At 43.8% G+C, this 15663-nt stretch overlaps 1 protein-coding gene across 8 annotated transcripts in view; it reads left to right on the top strand.

Moving 5' to 3' along the window:
• TENM4 (teneurin transmembrane protein 4) overlaps positions 1 to 15663 on the top strand; it is an 850566-nt gene that overhangs the window by 601893 nt on the left and 233010 nt on the right. For all 8 annotated transcript variants that reach the window (XM_061628962.1, XM_061628964.1, XM_061628965.1 and 5 more), the window contains 2 exons: positions 2166 to 2418; positions 12756 to 12854. In XM_061628962.1, the coding sequence (XP_061484946.1) occupies positions 2166 to 2418; positions 12756 to 12854 (352 nt within the window). The remainder of the gene's footprint in view (positions 1 to 2165; positions 2419 to 12755; positions 12855 to 15663) is intronic.

Consider the following 15663-nt stretch of genomic DNA (forward strand, 5'->3'; position numbering starts at 1 on the left):
CTCATGTTATTTCGGAAATGGCAAATTTGATAAATCCTGCTTGAAATGCAAACTGAATCCGAATTCTCACCCATCCTTAAGTGAGCAGTCGAACCACTGTATTCTGCACTAGCTGTAACTTCCAGAGCAGCTTCAAGAGCAGCCCCACATAGAGTGCATTGCAGCAATCCAAGCTCATGGGAGTTGTAGTCCACAGCTTCTGGAGGGCTCCCAGTTGGGGAAGGCTGGCTGAGCTGAACAAAACTTCCACATTCAGAGGCAGTATTCTGTGGGAAAGCCCTGCTTATGCACTTCCCATAGCCATCTGGCTGGCCTTTTGCGGATGCAGATTGTAGACACATGCTTGGTCTGATCCATCAGAGTAGTGCTTGTGTGTTGGTTTGTTTTGTTTTTGGAAAGTGTAAAGTTGATACAGGTAACAGTCTCCAGAGGGGTATCTGTGTTCTGCTGTTGCAGCAAAAGCTACATCCTGGGGTAGCCTAAAGACTAACAAATTTATTACTGGACAAGCTTTTGCAGACTCTTGTCCACAAAAACCTACGCCATAATAAATTTGTCAGTCTTTAGGTGCCTCAAGACTCTCTTGATCTAGGTCTTCTCCAAAATCTTGTTAGGGGCTCCAGCTTGAGAACTCGAAAAGAGCGAGAAAAAGAGAAAAGCTGAAGAAACCCTTTTTAATCCTAGTCAAGGTATATTATGTTTGCAATGCTGAGACGTGACAGAAATGTGTATGAATGTAGTCTAAAGGCTCTAGGGCTCAGGATGAGGGCGGTGATGTGTGGAATAATAAATGACTATCAGGAAAGGACTGGTCATGGCAAACCCCTGGGGTAAAATCACACTGGCAGGAGTTGGAGAAATTTGCTGTTTTACATTTAGTGAAGAAATTGGAGAGGATATGTAAACAGAGAACAGAAATGGCACTTTTTTCCCTACCGTAATTCAAAAGTCATTACCTATAATAGCAACCGCAACAGGGTGTAAACTAGGAATTTACCGAACAGCTTTTTAGAAGCAGAGTCCAGCTTGAGTTATACCGCCCTGGGGTCCTGCTGGGAGGAAGGGTGGGATATAAATCAAATAATAAATAAATGAAATGTACCTGGCATGAACAGTCAGCTGGTGAACAGGGAAATTTGAAAAAATACTACTACTATTACGACGACGACGATGATGTGCTGGGGCAGTGTTACAAGCTTGGTAGTTTCCTTTGGATGATAAAGAACAATGGAGACTCAGAGTGTCTGTATAATATTTGGTTTATTTACAAATATGCAAGCATAACACAGTAGAAACAAATAAACTGCTACAGCAGGCAGCACAACCACTGAACCTGCACTGGATTGCTAAGAAGATCCCAAGGATGCTTTAGCCTAGTCCTCAGCTAAGTCCAGATTAAATTTGCCCAGTGATCCTTGCTGTGTTTATACTCCTTTATCCCAAAATATTAGAGGGTATAACAGTGCAAGGAGAGTTCTCCAGCTCATTGGGGACCATAAATCTCCTTTCTTTGGTATCTGTGCACACTAGTTGCAAGTCAGGTAAAACCCTTGTAACTCACCAAGAGGTCTTTTGTTCTAGTATGTAGTATAGAAGTATTGTTAAATAAATAAATAAGCACATTTGTTTTATTTATTTTTATCACATTTATACCCTGCTCTTCCTTTCAGAAATCCATAGTGATATGCTTATTCACAGTGCTCAAGAGAGGCAAATTAAATTTAATTTTTTAAAAATTAAACAAATACTTTTAATGAAGCTGGGGGGGCACAGAATTTTTGGTTGTCATGGCATCACAGCAGAGGACACAGAAGCAGGTTTTTAAAAAATAATTAAATAGTGGCAGATTGTTTTGAGGGGCAGACACTTCTGGACTGTAGGATATAAGATGATAATGGAAATACATATATTTTATTTAAAGAAACAAAGCAAGTGCCTTTCCAGTGTGCTAGTGAGTTCTGTGTAATCCCAAAGTTTGCATACACTCCAACCAAAAGAAGTCCTTGAAAAGGTAACATCTTGCCTATAGGTGACAACATGGAAACCGTATGCATGACCACCTTAGGTTCCTCACCAGAAAACAGGTAGGCTATAAATATAAGAAAATGAATAAATAAATGTTTCCCAAAACTCACAAATTGGGTGGATTTTTTTTTCGTCCGCAGATCATCCGCCCAGTCTTCAAAACCATTCCAGGCTCCGAACTCCCCCTCCTCCACTTCCACATGCTCACACACCAAACCAGCATCACACGGCCTCCATCAACTCTCTAAATCGAGGGAACTTCACCCCAAGGAGCAATCCTAGCCCTGCTCCTACAGATCACTCTCTTTCTGGAGAGCAGCAGGCTGGGACACAAGAGTCCACACATGCTCAGGACAGCTGGTTACTTAACAGTAACATCCCCCTCGAGACAAGGTAAGTCCTATTTGGTTTGAATTGTATAAAATGCACTGTTTGTGTGGGTTTCTAGTCCTCATGAGTATAAAGCCTGGAAGTACGTCTTAGGACACCTGGTAACGCCTTAGAGATTAGAGTGACTCTGGATGGGGCTTACAACAATCAAGAGATGGCGTTCTGTGCTTTGCACGTCTGCTTTACCTCTATCCACAGATACATTTTCTTTCCATGTCCTCAGTCATGTTAACAATATACCTCTCCTTATATGCATTTGTTAGTCTGCCCTCCTGAAGATGAACGTTGGAATCAATGTTACACTGAGTTGGACAACTTAGCCCAGTGGAGCATGGAGCATGGGCAAGGAATAGAACGATGCAAAACAGGACAAATATGTGCAGATGGGTTTAGTTTGCATGGCATTTTCTGGGCATCATATTTGCATTTTCATCCGTGCAGAATTTCATTTTTCTGAGGTGTCGAATGCAAGGATCTTTCCCATCTGCTGCTGTCACTAGTGTTGGGGAAAGGGGTTGGGAAGATCAACTGCTCTGCCCATCTTCTTCCTCCTACCTTCTCAGCAAAGGCATGCTGCATTAAGTTTTGGTTTTTTTTGTCCTACTGAGCGCTGAGCTGTTCCTCTGTGCTGCAGGATGAGTATGTGGGAAGGCTTGTTAAACAGTGGCTGCTCCCGTGTCATCATAGAGCATTACCACAGACTCTGTGAGATTCCACAGCGTCCCAAGTGTCCTTGGAACCCCCACCCACCCCGCCCCCGCATCTGGACACAGAAAATGCATCCATTTCAAAGGCGCCTTTAAAAATTGCACAGTGCAAAGCTACAGCAAGGAATTAGAAGCCACAACGTCAAGTCTAAAGCTGGGAAAGTGGCTGGGCACTTGCTGAAATGATTTGACGGGTGACACCAGATGCTGTCACATAATTGGCAAGTTGGAGGACTTTGCTGAAAGTGGATTTACAGGCCATTTGGATGGGTCTGGCTAGGCCAAATTAGGCCCACGAGCTGGAGGTTCCCCACCACTGTTGTGTTTGATGTGTGAGCCGCTCTGAGAGCATACCAAGCCGAAGAGCGGAGTGTAAAGGCTGTGGGACGTTTCCCACTTGCACAAATGAAGTCCCCCCCTCATATCTGTTCTGGGGCTTCTCCCAACACTCTGTAGTGTATTTGGGGAGGGTACGGGACGCGCATGGGGAGAGGAGAGGGGGCAAAGCTCTATTGTGCAAGCAGAAATTCTTGTGCTCACAGAACGAGTAATTGGATATCACCCTTTTGAGTCAATCGATCAATAGAATAGTCTAGTATTACCTGTTCAGACTGGCTCCAATCTACCAGAGTCCCCACCAGCGTTTTTTCCCCCCCATCCCTGTTTCCTGGGATCCTGGGGATTGAACCTGGGAACTTCTGCATGCAAAGCACGTGCTCTGTCATTGAGGATTTAGTTGGGACTTAGTTCAGTTTTCTTCCTTTTAGTAGTAGCTTCATACCTTATTCCTGATGTGTTTTTACTTGGATTATGAGGAGAGGAAATTGCCTCGCAGCCATCTTCCACAGTTTGAAAATACCACCGGCATTAACAGTAGCTTGTACAGCTATTTCCCCCATTTTAAAATGGGAATGAGAAACATAAATTCAAAATGGGCTTACGTGTGCATATGTTCTTCTGTATAGCTTCTTCCCCCGAAGCGGAATAAATCAATATCCTATTTAAGGAAGTGAAATCAGTCAATATATTGAAAAGATTTAGCCTCCTTGCTGCGCGGATCACAGCAAGCATAATTGTGGTCTACCACGCAGGAGAACTTGATCTTGTTAAGATGTAATGGGGGGGAGAGATGTAGTGGGATGCATTTTGCACTACCTAAAATATTGCTCCAGCATGTCTGGAACCTTGCAAAGCTCCACATCAGTCAATTAGTATTGCTTCCCATTAGTCTCTCCTCTCCACCTTCCTGAGTTCTTTTGCTACATCTCTCTTCTTTCTGTCTGTGGATAATTGCATATCACAGGCTAGTCTTCTAAGGAACTCCCATCGCTTCAAAAGGTGTTACCAGAAACGGCTGCAAATGTATCCAGAAGTCTGTGGTCGCATCTAGTCAGCTCTTGGTTCTGGGGACCTGGTGTGCTGACTAAGGGCCTCTGACCCCCTCTCCTGCCCTCTTCTCGCTTCACCACAGGCCATTTGGAGGAAGCCGCCTTACATCACATCCAGCTATTTATCCATCTAATCCAGTATTGTCTACTCTGACTGGCAGTCGACATAAGAACATAAGAAGAGCCTGCTGGATCAGGCCAGTGGCCCATCTAGTCCAGCATCCTGTTCTCACAGTGGCCAACCAGGTGCCTGGGGGAAGCCCACAAGCAGGACCCGAGTGCAAGAACACTCTCCCCTCCTGAGGCTTCCGGCAACTGGTTTTCAGAGCATGCTGCCTATGACTAGGGTGGCAGAGCACAGCCATCACGGCTAGTAGCCATTGATAGCCCCGTCCTCCATGAATTTGTCTAATTTTCTTTTCAAGCCATCCAAGCTAGTGGCCATTACTGCATCTTGTGGGAGCAAATTCCATAGTTTAACTATGCGCTGAGTAAAGAAGTACTTCCTTTTGTCTGTCCTGAATCTTCCAACATTCAGCTTCTTTGAATGTCCTAGAAAGTTCTAGTATTATGAGAGGGAGAAGAACTTTTCTCTATCCGCTTTCTCAATGCCATGCATAATTTTATACACTTCTATCATGTCTCCTCTGACCCGCCTTTTCTCTAAACTAAAAAGCCCCAAATGCTGCAACCTTTCCTCGTAAGGGAGTCGCTCCATCCCCTTGATCATTCTGGTTGCCCTCTCCTGAACCTTTTCCAATATCCTTTTTGAGATGAGGCGACCAGAACGGTACACAGTATTCCAAATGTGGCCGCACCATAGATTTATACAATGGCATTATGATATCAGCTGTTTTATTTTCAATACCTTTCCTAATTATCTCTAGCATGGAATTTGCCTTTTTCACAGCTGCCGCACACTGGGTCGACATTTTCATCGTGCTGTCCACTACAACCCCGAGGTCTCTCTCCTGGTCGGTCACCGCCAGTTCAGACCCCATGAGCGTATATGTGAAATTCAGATGTTTGCTCCAGTATGCATAATTTTACACTTGTTTATATTGAATTGCATTTGCCATTTTTCCACCCATTCACTCAGTTTGGAGAGATCTTTTTGGAGCTCTTCGCAATCCCTTTTTGTTTTAACAACCCTGAACAATTTAGTGACCTCCAGGATCTTAGGCTGGGGACATCCCCATCACCTACTACCTGATCCTTTCAACTAAAGATACAGGGGTTGCAGGACATTAAGCTTGTGCTTACCACTAAGCTATGGCCACTCCGCCATGTTGGTCGGGCATGGAGAATGGCTCTTGCACTTCTAAGCCGACTGGCCTTTCTGCTACCTTTCCACCAAACATGACCCATAAGTATTATTATTATTATTATTTTGACCTCAGATTTTATTCCATGATGGAAGGAGTCAGGACAGCAGTTCCCTGGCAGTCTCTCAACCAAGCCCTGATGCAACCCCGCCTGAGTTAGCTTCAGCAGGTTTGCTGCGTCATCTGCCTTCAGACCATACTCTGGATCAAGCTGTAGCTCAAGTCTACAGTAAAAAGCGCAAGCTCACCCCTAGCTGATCTCAAGGAATCTGAGCTGAAGAGCATGCACTTAATGTCTGGATTTGGGTCTCTAAAGCCCTGGCCTCTTCCTGTCAGCATGCAAACATCCACCCTAAGCTCTCTGCAGAAATTTTATCTCACACTAGCAAAATGAGCTGTGGCTTCACTGCCCCTTGCCTCATCCCAAACAATCTCCTCTTTCCACTGACTTGGGCTGTCTTGCAGGGAAGGAATAAATACTAGCGGGAACGATCATTCATTTGCTCATCTTCAATTGCTGACAAATATTTCTCATTGTGATTCATCTGCAGGTGTTAAAATGACAGGATAGTGCACGCCACATAAACCTGTGGGGTGATAACTACGTCTAGGCCTGGGCAACTGAATACCACAGGTGCCAGCTGAAATGCTGTCTCATGCACTGCCCCAAATATGTCTCTTTCCTGCTGCACATGCTGTTCAAGTCTGAAGAGTGCTGCATGTCTGCCTTTGAGGTTTTAGAAAGGCAAGAACATCCCACAGCTCATTCCCGCAAAGTAATACAGTCACCCAACACAGTGTTCAGCACCTAGGACAACTCCTTGAAAGTTCAGACTGAAACCTGGAGTGGATTCCACTGCCCCAGAGTCACCAGCTGCCACTGACCAAACACCTGATAGGAGATGCATGCTTCTGTCTTGATCCCAGTTGAGATTCCACAAAGTTATGGCAGACAATTGAGGGTAGCTTGGTCAGGCTGAAGTTTCAGGGCCTTGGATAAGTCCAAGCAGGTAAATTACTTCAGCAAAGTCTGGAGCTCTGCAGAATCATTTTATCCAGAGGTGAGGAATTTGTGGCCCTTCAGATGTTGGACTTGAACCCCCATGAGCCTCCACCAGCATGGTCAATGATCAAGGGTGATGGAAGTTGTAGTCCAGTAATATCTGGAGGGCCAGAGGCTTCCCACCTTTCATCTGTCCTGATGCAAACTATCCCTGACAGGTCCCACCCCCTTGCTGAAGGGCGGAGAGACCTTATGGCAGACTTTCCCAGCCTGGCACCCTCCAGATGTTTTAGAATTAAACTCGCAACATCTCCAAGCAGCAGGGCCAAAGGCCAAGGATGATGAAAGCTGCAGTCCATAGCATCTAAAAATACAGGAAGGGCATTGCTGGATCAGACCAAAGTCCATCAGTTCTCATAGTGGCCCAGCAGATGCCTTTGGGAAGCCCACAACAGGGTCTGAGTGGTTTACAAAAAATAATAAAACCTTAACAATATCCATAAAAGACTATTCAAAACAGGTATTAAAACACTAAAAAAATAATTAAAATTGACACTAAGATAAAAAGAGATTATCTTCCTTTACAAAGGTAAACTTTACATTAATCGCTCTGCTCACTTTTGCCTCTGTCCCAGCCTGCCACTTGTATGTGGCCCCTGGAAGGTTGTCCAGAAGGGAATGTGGCCCTCTGGCTGAAAAATTTCCTGCACCCCTGTCGTAGAGGGTAGCAGTTGTTTACCCTTAGCATTGTCAACACTACCACCAACACTGAGCAAGATTGCATCTTTTCCTCTCACTGTCTTGTCTGTCTTGTCATGATCCCCAACCTTCAGCCAGGACTTTGAGAAAGAAGAGGAAGAGGAGCCGGATGGATCAGGAGCATCATGGAGTCATGAACTAACTTGGAACCTACCAGCCAGGATAACCTTGAACCAGATTCGCCCTGGAACTGTTTCCTCCCACAGGAGTAGCATTGCCTGAGCTAGAACAGGTCACAGGCTCCCACATGCCTGCTCACCAGTTTAGCCAACCCACTAAGTGAGAGCTGACCAAGTGTGCTAAGCTCCAGAGCAGAGGACTGCCCTTGAAGCAGTGGCGGCTAGTGGGCCCATGTCAGCAGGGCAGTGGAATCTGCTCTGGGTTTTAGTCCAAACTTTCAAGGAGCTTTCAAGGCATCTTGGTTATGCCTCTGAATACCAGTTGCTGGGAATCACAAGTGGGAAGAGTACTAGGTAGTTTAAAACAGTTGTGTTTAGGCAAGCCTGTCCAGACAATTCAGATGTATTTTAGTTTCTGGAAACACTCACACACCCTTCATTGTTCTCCATCTAGGAAAGCAAGAAGCATTACCAGAAGTCATGGACAAATTTCAGCCAGGCAAAAGCACTCAAGGAGGATGTGAAGCATTTGGGGGGTGAGGAGAGGGGGTGGCCTGGGGAGACTCCCCAAGGTCCAGACAGAGAGGCATGGAAGGTCGCCTTCAGTCTTAAGGTTTCCCTTCCTGCTCTCTGGGTACCAGTATAGGTGCAGCCTGAACTCAGCACTGTGCATCTTGTGTAGGGCTTTTGCCAAATATCATCCCATTTCAGTTTTTTGGCTGAGACCTATTGTTTCAAGTGAGCAGAGATATTTCTTTTTAAAATTCTGAGATTGATCATCTTTTTTTCGGCGCTGCCATTGGCCTTTTCCCCATCAGTGTTGTTTTATCACAATCCTTTACTCTGTGGCATTGCATAATTTTATTTTATTTTTATTAGAAGGGTAATAGCCAAAGCTAGCCCTACTCAAGGACTTTCAATTTCATTGAAATTAATGGATCCATTTAGTCATGTTCATTAATATCAGGGGGTCTGTGTAAGACTTACATTGGATATATCCTTATGAGTAGTATAAGGTTTCACTCTCTCTCATATATATGTGTAATAACAGAACTCTTGGCCATCCAGTGCAGTTGAATACTGGAAGATTCACGACAGGCAAAGGAAATTCTTCACACTCTGCATAGTTAAACAGTGGGGTTTGCTCCCACCAGAGGTAGTGATGGCTACCAACTTGGATGGCTTTAAAAGAGGATGAGACAAACTCATAGAAGAGAAGGCTATCAATGCCTATTAGCCACAATAGGTATGTTCTACCTCCACCTCTGAGTATGCCTCTGAGTACCAGTTGCTGAGAATCACAAATGGGGAGAGTACTGTTGCGCAGGCTTCCCATGGGACTCTGGTTGGCCTCTGTGAGAACAGGATGTTGGACTGGATGGGCCTTTGCCTGATCCCACGGCCAGGCCCTTCTTATGCTCGCAGTGATAACATCACACCCTGTATTTCTGTTATTCCACAGTGCGTGGGAGAGGAGGGGCTGCAGTTTTAGCATCAGCCACCTTGTTCTTTGTAAAGTCTGGCTCCTCCCTCAGGAGAAGGCTTTCCAAAAGGCATAAATAAAAGGAATGCCATCTGCAAAAAGTCTTCCAAACATGTCAGAATTTCAAAAATAAAACCATTCTTAGCGCTGTTGTGAAGCTTTCTTCTTTCCTCCTTTTCTGCTTTTTGCGTTTTTGGGGTAGGGGGCTGCCTCCTCTCCCTCCCTCCTCCAAATCCCCTTTCTTCTCCTTTTTATTCTATTATTGACACTCACATTAAGCATGATACAACCCAACATCCTGTCTCATTTTATATTGGCAATTTCCCACCGAAATATACAGTTCCATTGTAGAAACCAATTTTTACATGTTTTTTTAAAACTACTGATAAATTCGTATTTATATCCTCCCTGCTCCCTCTACTTGACGGCGCATCCATCAAAAGGACTCCTTTATTGCCTTCAGCTTCACGTATAACTTCGGCATTCTCGGGCAATGCAAGAAAACAATGTCTTAACAGTTTCCAAGCTCGTCTTTTGGCTCACCTAGCTTGATGTGCTTCACTTCAGAGCTATAAACGTGGATTGCATTTCCCTTCCTGGAATCAGGCAGCAGATTTTAGGCTGTCAAGGATTTGCCTTGCCAACAAAGGCTGGGGAGAATGGGTGTGAGATTGAACAAAACCATTACTTGTCACTTTTGCCAAGGGGGATGAAATTCCCCTCCCCAGTGAGGGCACTATAGAGCTGAGGTGGGGAACCACTGGTCCTCCAGATGTTGCTGGAGTCCAACTCCCATCAGCCTCAGCCAGCATGGCCAATGGTCCTAGGGATGATGGGAATTGGAGACCAGCAACTTGCAAAGATGGGGAACCCATGGCCCTCCAGATGTTGTTGGTCTACAGTTCCCTTCATCCCTGGCCATTGGCTATGCTAGATGAGGCTGATGGGAGTTGAAGTGCAGCAACACTTGGAGGGCTACCAGTCTCCCATCCTTGTTATAGAGTTGAATTTTAGGGGGTACGTAATGAGGCTTGGACCCAAAGCTTTCTTTGATACAAGCTGCTTAACTGCTTGAATTCCAGCCTCTCTTGTAGAAAAGAACCCTCAGTGGAAATCATCACTTTATGTCACAACCATTAAGCTTAAAAGTACCCAAAGGATAAAGCTTTCCTTCTTTAGCTTCTGCCTGAGAGTTCAGATGACACTTACAGGTTCAAAATCAGCTTTAATGTTTGATGGTATCACAGGAGAAAACTTTGTTTTTGCTAATAAAGCAATGAAAGGTTTTTTTTAAAAAAAAAATCTTAATTGGGACAAAAGAGTGGGAGTGAAGTATGCATTTTTAGTTAGTACAGTCTTTGGCCCTAGAGAGACCCATTGCAGGTAGGGCCCCTCCAGATTGGTTCTTTTGCAGGTACATTCTGCAACATGCCATGAACGCAGTAACTTATACAGGACTGTCTACGCATCATTCCACTTTATTAGTTCAATGATGGACAATCCAAATGCAGTATAAAAAAGTTACAGGATTTCAACAGGAAGCTGTGGGGCGCACCCAGATTGTAAATGAAGCAATACGTCTTCCCCAAAACCTTTGCAGGTGCAAACAGTATTGAAAGCGGAATCACATTTAACCACCCTGATACCATCAAGTGCCCAAATCATCATGAATGTACAGTGTTTTTGTCAAAAAGGACTGGAGGGGCCTGTAGATTAATAGGACTGATGTCACAGCATGGAGGCACAGAATTTTGGGTTGTTTATATGTTCGACTCAGATCTGGGGCATAATCTAAACTCCTGGCCAAGAGCAGCATGACTGAATTGAGAGGTTGGAACACCCACCACATCTGGAACTCTGCTGCTTATGATGGCCAGAGCAGAACATGAGAGAGGGCAATAGTTGCACTGATTTTCACTGTGTCAGCTCCAGGCTGAAACAGCAGCAAAGACAGACCCAGAGGATATTTGGCTGGCCCAGCAATGCCCCCAGAATAGCCCGGGAACACCACGGGTAGTAACTTCTGCCTGCCTGCACTTTCAATGGGTGCAGCAGGGTCCTTTCCACTAGTGGATCCCTTTGCCACGAGAACCAGAGACTTTCACTACATCCAAACCCTCTCCAGCACAGCAGATCCAGCAGAGTTGGATTGCTCTATCCATCATGCTTAGAGTAGACCTATTAATCACGACTAACTTAAGTTCAAGTTATTCTAATAGGTCTCCACTAAGCATGAGTAAGTCTGAATCCAAGCCAATATGTTTTGGTAAAGCTGAATAGGAAGACTATTCTGAATCGGAAAGTGCAACGGCACCACAGACTTCCTAGCGGTTTTCTCAAGATAGGAAGCTTGTTCTCCGTCATTGTAAAAGAAGCCTCTGTTGTATGGAATCTCCCCACTCTGGCTGCATCTGCAGATCAGATATGCTAACCCTGTTTACATGATCATTTTTTCTTGGATGAAAGTAAACGGGAATCAAGAGCTCCTTGCCTTGCCAGGAGTGACCATTGTTGACTTGTTTTCAATTGGCTTCAGTTTCTGATTCAGCTCTTGAATTTTAAGCAAACCAGAGGTTGATGTGAGTTCAGAGGTGGTTATTCAAGTGATGTATGCAGGGCCATAATTATGTTGTCTGCCTGTTTTCCTGGGTTAAATGAATTGGTACCGATGTGTCCTGAGCTCTTTACATTTAGAATGAAAACCAAGGCATAGAATTGTGACTCTTAAATGTTTCTTGAACTGTGTGTTCCGGTGATAAAAGGTAAGGATGTTGGGGGATTGTCTTAGTTGTTAACAATTCGATTTGAAATGGCAGCATGAACTGTAAACAAAAAGAAGAGACGGGGATGAGATTCAGTCTGATTGAGTTCTAAGGATCTGCAAGAACAGGGTTTCTAGGAAGATTATTGACTGACTGGCATAATTCTGACTACTTGCCAGAGCCCCCACTGAGACAGACTCATTACTGTGGATGCTTGCTGTGCGAAATTAAGATGTCCAGTAGATCAGATAGATTCATGTGAGATGGTTTTGGACAGCTATGTTGGCAACAAAGCCATGAAATGTGTGTTTGTGTAGGTACAGCTATATATTGCATTGGATGTCCAAAATCTGATGAAAGTTGGCATTTATTTTTGACTGTTGATAATCCCAGACTAATTCTGTGAATGTCTGAAAATTCAGTGGAGACGCTACTGAGTGTTCCCATGATGTTGACATTCACCAACAAAAGGGAGAATTTTCATGTATTCACAAAGTTTGTGTAGGGTTGTCAACACTGATACGTGAATGTCAGCATTTCAAATATTAGACATTAATGGTAATACACGTGGATGTGTGTTGTGTGTATACGTATGTAGAGTAGATATGTATATTTGGACGTGAACATTCACAAATGCTATATATGTATATGTTGTAACAGGCTATACATATGAATAAGCAGCCCATCATTCTAATTCCATGCACAGCTGCACTATAACCATTGTGGGTTTATGAGATCACACTTCATAGATGCATGTCTCACTTGGCTTCATTCATGTTTCCATATATATGTAGAAACATAGCAAAGCAGACATTCCTAGAGACATTGCAGGACAACCTCATTGAGATGGACATTCTCACCTCCTCCCGACATGACGGTGCTTACAATGATGGGTACGTTGACACTTAATGTGGACTTTCTTCTTTTATTTGTGCAGTCATTCGCTGGTCCTTTGCATGACAAATTAATCTGCCATTTTATTTTTTCCCCTCCCACTTTCTGTCTCACGTAATCTATCCCCCTTGCCCTATTTTCCTTTCTTTCCCACCCCAGGAAAAAAAAAAAAAGCATAATCAGAACAATGAGGTTCATGAGAGTACGGAACAAAAATTGTCCTGTACATATTAATGGCAGCCTCGTTAATATGCTGATCCATAGCATTTCATTGGCTTCCTCCTGACACCTTGAAAATCATTTCACTAACACAGAGGCAGCTGTAGCAGTCTAACAGGCTTTTTAAGATGCACCACTTCGCTCGCTTTGTGTTTCCTTTGAGATGGTTTAGATGTCCTAATGTGATGTTTTCCAGGTTTGTTGTCTGAACTTTGAAGAAGAAGAAAATTGTGTCTTTTTGACAACTACAGCCATTTCCTTCAACATGTGCCCATTATTTTGATCAGAGAAGGGAGAAGTCAGTATATATTTCAGTGATCTTGGAGTTTGCAACATTTTGTGCCCTGAATGGGGGAGGTCCCTTTCTATAAAAAACAATGGGTTGTATCCAGCAAATTCATTGAGGTCGTGGAACACGCGCTGCTCATTCAATGATTTCCGCTTGCATAACTGAACTTCCAGTTCCTCTCCTTCACCTGCACCCCCCCAAATATGCTCCAGAGAGTTGAGGGGGGACCTAGAGAAGTTTGGGGGGGATGGCACACAAGTTACATTGTGTAAGCAGCAGAGATGTAAAATTTCTGGAAATTTTGAGGCCATGAGGGGGGAAGGTGTTTTTTTCCCCTGGAAAAAACTAAAATTTGGGGAAATGTTTTGAAAAATACACAATAATTTTTGTTTTTTAAGTGCCCTTTGCCGATCAAAAGTCTCTTTGTTACTTTAGGAACATGAAATGTATTATGTATAACTTGGTTTGCCATTGAGTTATCTTATTTGGTATGTGAAAAGTACCGCTTATTCAGACAATAGATAAAAATTAAATTTACTTTTTAATATTTTTTTTACACATGGAGCTACAAGCTGCTGAACTGTAAGGAACTGAACATTCCTTTCGTTTTGCCGGTTTGTGAGAAAAGGAAAAAACCCAATAAAAACAGAAGAAACAATCAACATTATAGTGAAACAAATAAAATTGTTACGTATTCTGAAAAGTCCTCCGCAGTCTCAAGCATACATAAAGCAGAAATTTACATAGAAAGAAGTGAGAAAAAAAGGGTGGGGTGAGGATGGGAACCAAGAATCATTGGATACTGCATGAAATGTAATCAGTCCCATTTTCTGAGCTATCACCGTCAGTTTCTACTTTTTCTGATTTGACCTCATGTTCATCCCTGACTTCAAAAAATTGAAGCTTTGCCTGGGTGGAAGCAAGCTTCTGTACCATTTCACATGTCATAGCCCCAAAGGTTTCAATTTTTCCAATTTTTTGGAAAACAAAACAAGGCTTTTGGGAGAGGAAAAAAACAGGAAGAACTTTTTTTCTGATTTCCCCCCCAGTTTTTTTCCCAGGGTTTTGCATCTATAGTGAGCCGAAGTTGTTCAACGACTGACATGACTTGGTTGGATAAAACCCATTCTTAAAAACAAAACAAAACCAAATCCCTGATCAGTGCCATGAACTGACCAGTTTTAACTCCCGGCCGGCTACTAGTTATATGGTCTCAGGGCTATGGTCTTGAAGGCACTTGGCACAGTCGCCTTCCCAGAGCAATGCAGACTGATCACTGTGTGAATGGAAGACTGCCTTTCACAGAAGAAAGGGAGGATGTCAGTGATATAAATAAAACAAATATTTCTAAATAAGTGTATTAAATTACTGATCAAATTGCAGCTGTACAGTAATGGTAAGCACATACAGCTTGCCATTTTCGGTGGCCAGCCAAGATGCCTCAGGAAGAAGTTCAGCAAAGAGATCATGATGGCAATCAGAAGGTCATGTGACTGCAGGGTTAGGATGAGGCACTTGCCGGGGAGAATCAGCAGGCAGAGAAGCTTAACTCCACCTGACTTTGTTGCTTCTCTCTTGCACGTTCCCTCTGGTGTAGTTTAATTTATATCAACAATTTAGTTACTGCTTAACACTCCGTGGTGTAATAGCATTAACCCCCCCCCAAAAAGATACAAGAAGACATAAAAGCAGTTAAAATTAACCATCAGGAAAGGTTCCTTAAAATGCAAACTTCAGTTTTATTGTTTTATTTTTCACCAAGTGCTGGAGGTTCAACAGGGAGGAGGCCTGTTGGATCTCATCTGGAGGGAGTTCCACAGAATATGGAATGCACAACTCCTGGTAGAATCAAGCAGCATGTCTGAGCCACGAGGGAGCGGTAATAGTGACACCCTCAAAGATCTCAGTGATTGGGCAGGGGTAAAAGGAATTGGTTATTCTGGTCCTTGGCATTATCTCCCATCACTGCCATCAGTGTCCCAGCCAAGCAGAGGAGAAAACATGTGGTTGCATTTGCAGGGGAGAATCAGTGGGATAAGCTCACTGATTCTCCCCTGCAAACACAGCCCTCACCCAACTCCACTTTAAGGGAAAGGCTGGGTTGGGAATCCCTGTTTGCTTCTTGCAATGAGAAGTTCCTCCCTCAGACCTCCACTGACTGCCGTTCCTGTATGCAAAGATGAGCCACAGGGTCACTGAAAGGTCAATGAAAGCAAAATCTTTGAACCTGTAACAAAATGGCAGTGGTGCAAATGTAACACACACACCCCCTTCACTCTGTGCAATCTGATAATATGGGG

The sequence above is a fragment of the Rhineura floridana genome, chromosome 5 (assembly GCF_030035675.1).
Source record: "Rhineura floridana isolate rRhiFlo1 chromosome 5, rRhiFlo1.hap2, whole genome shotgun sequence".
Taxonomy (NCBI): Eukaryota; Metazoa; Chordata; class Lepidosauria; order Squamata; family Rhineuridae; genus Rhineura; species Rhineura floridana.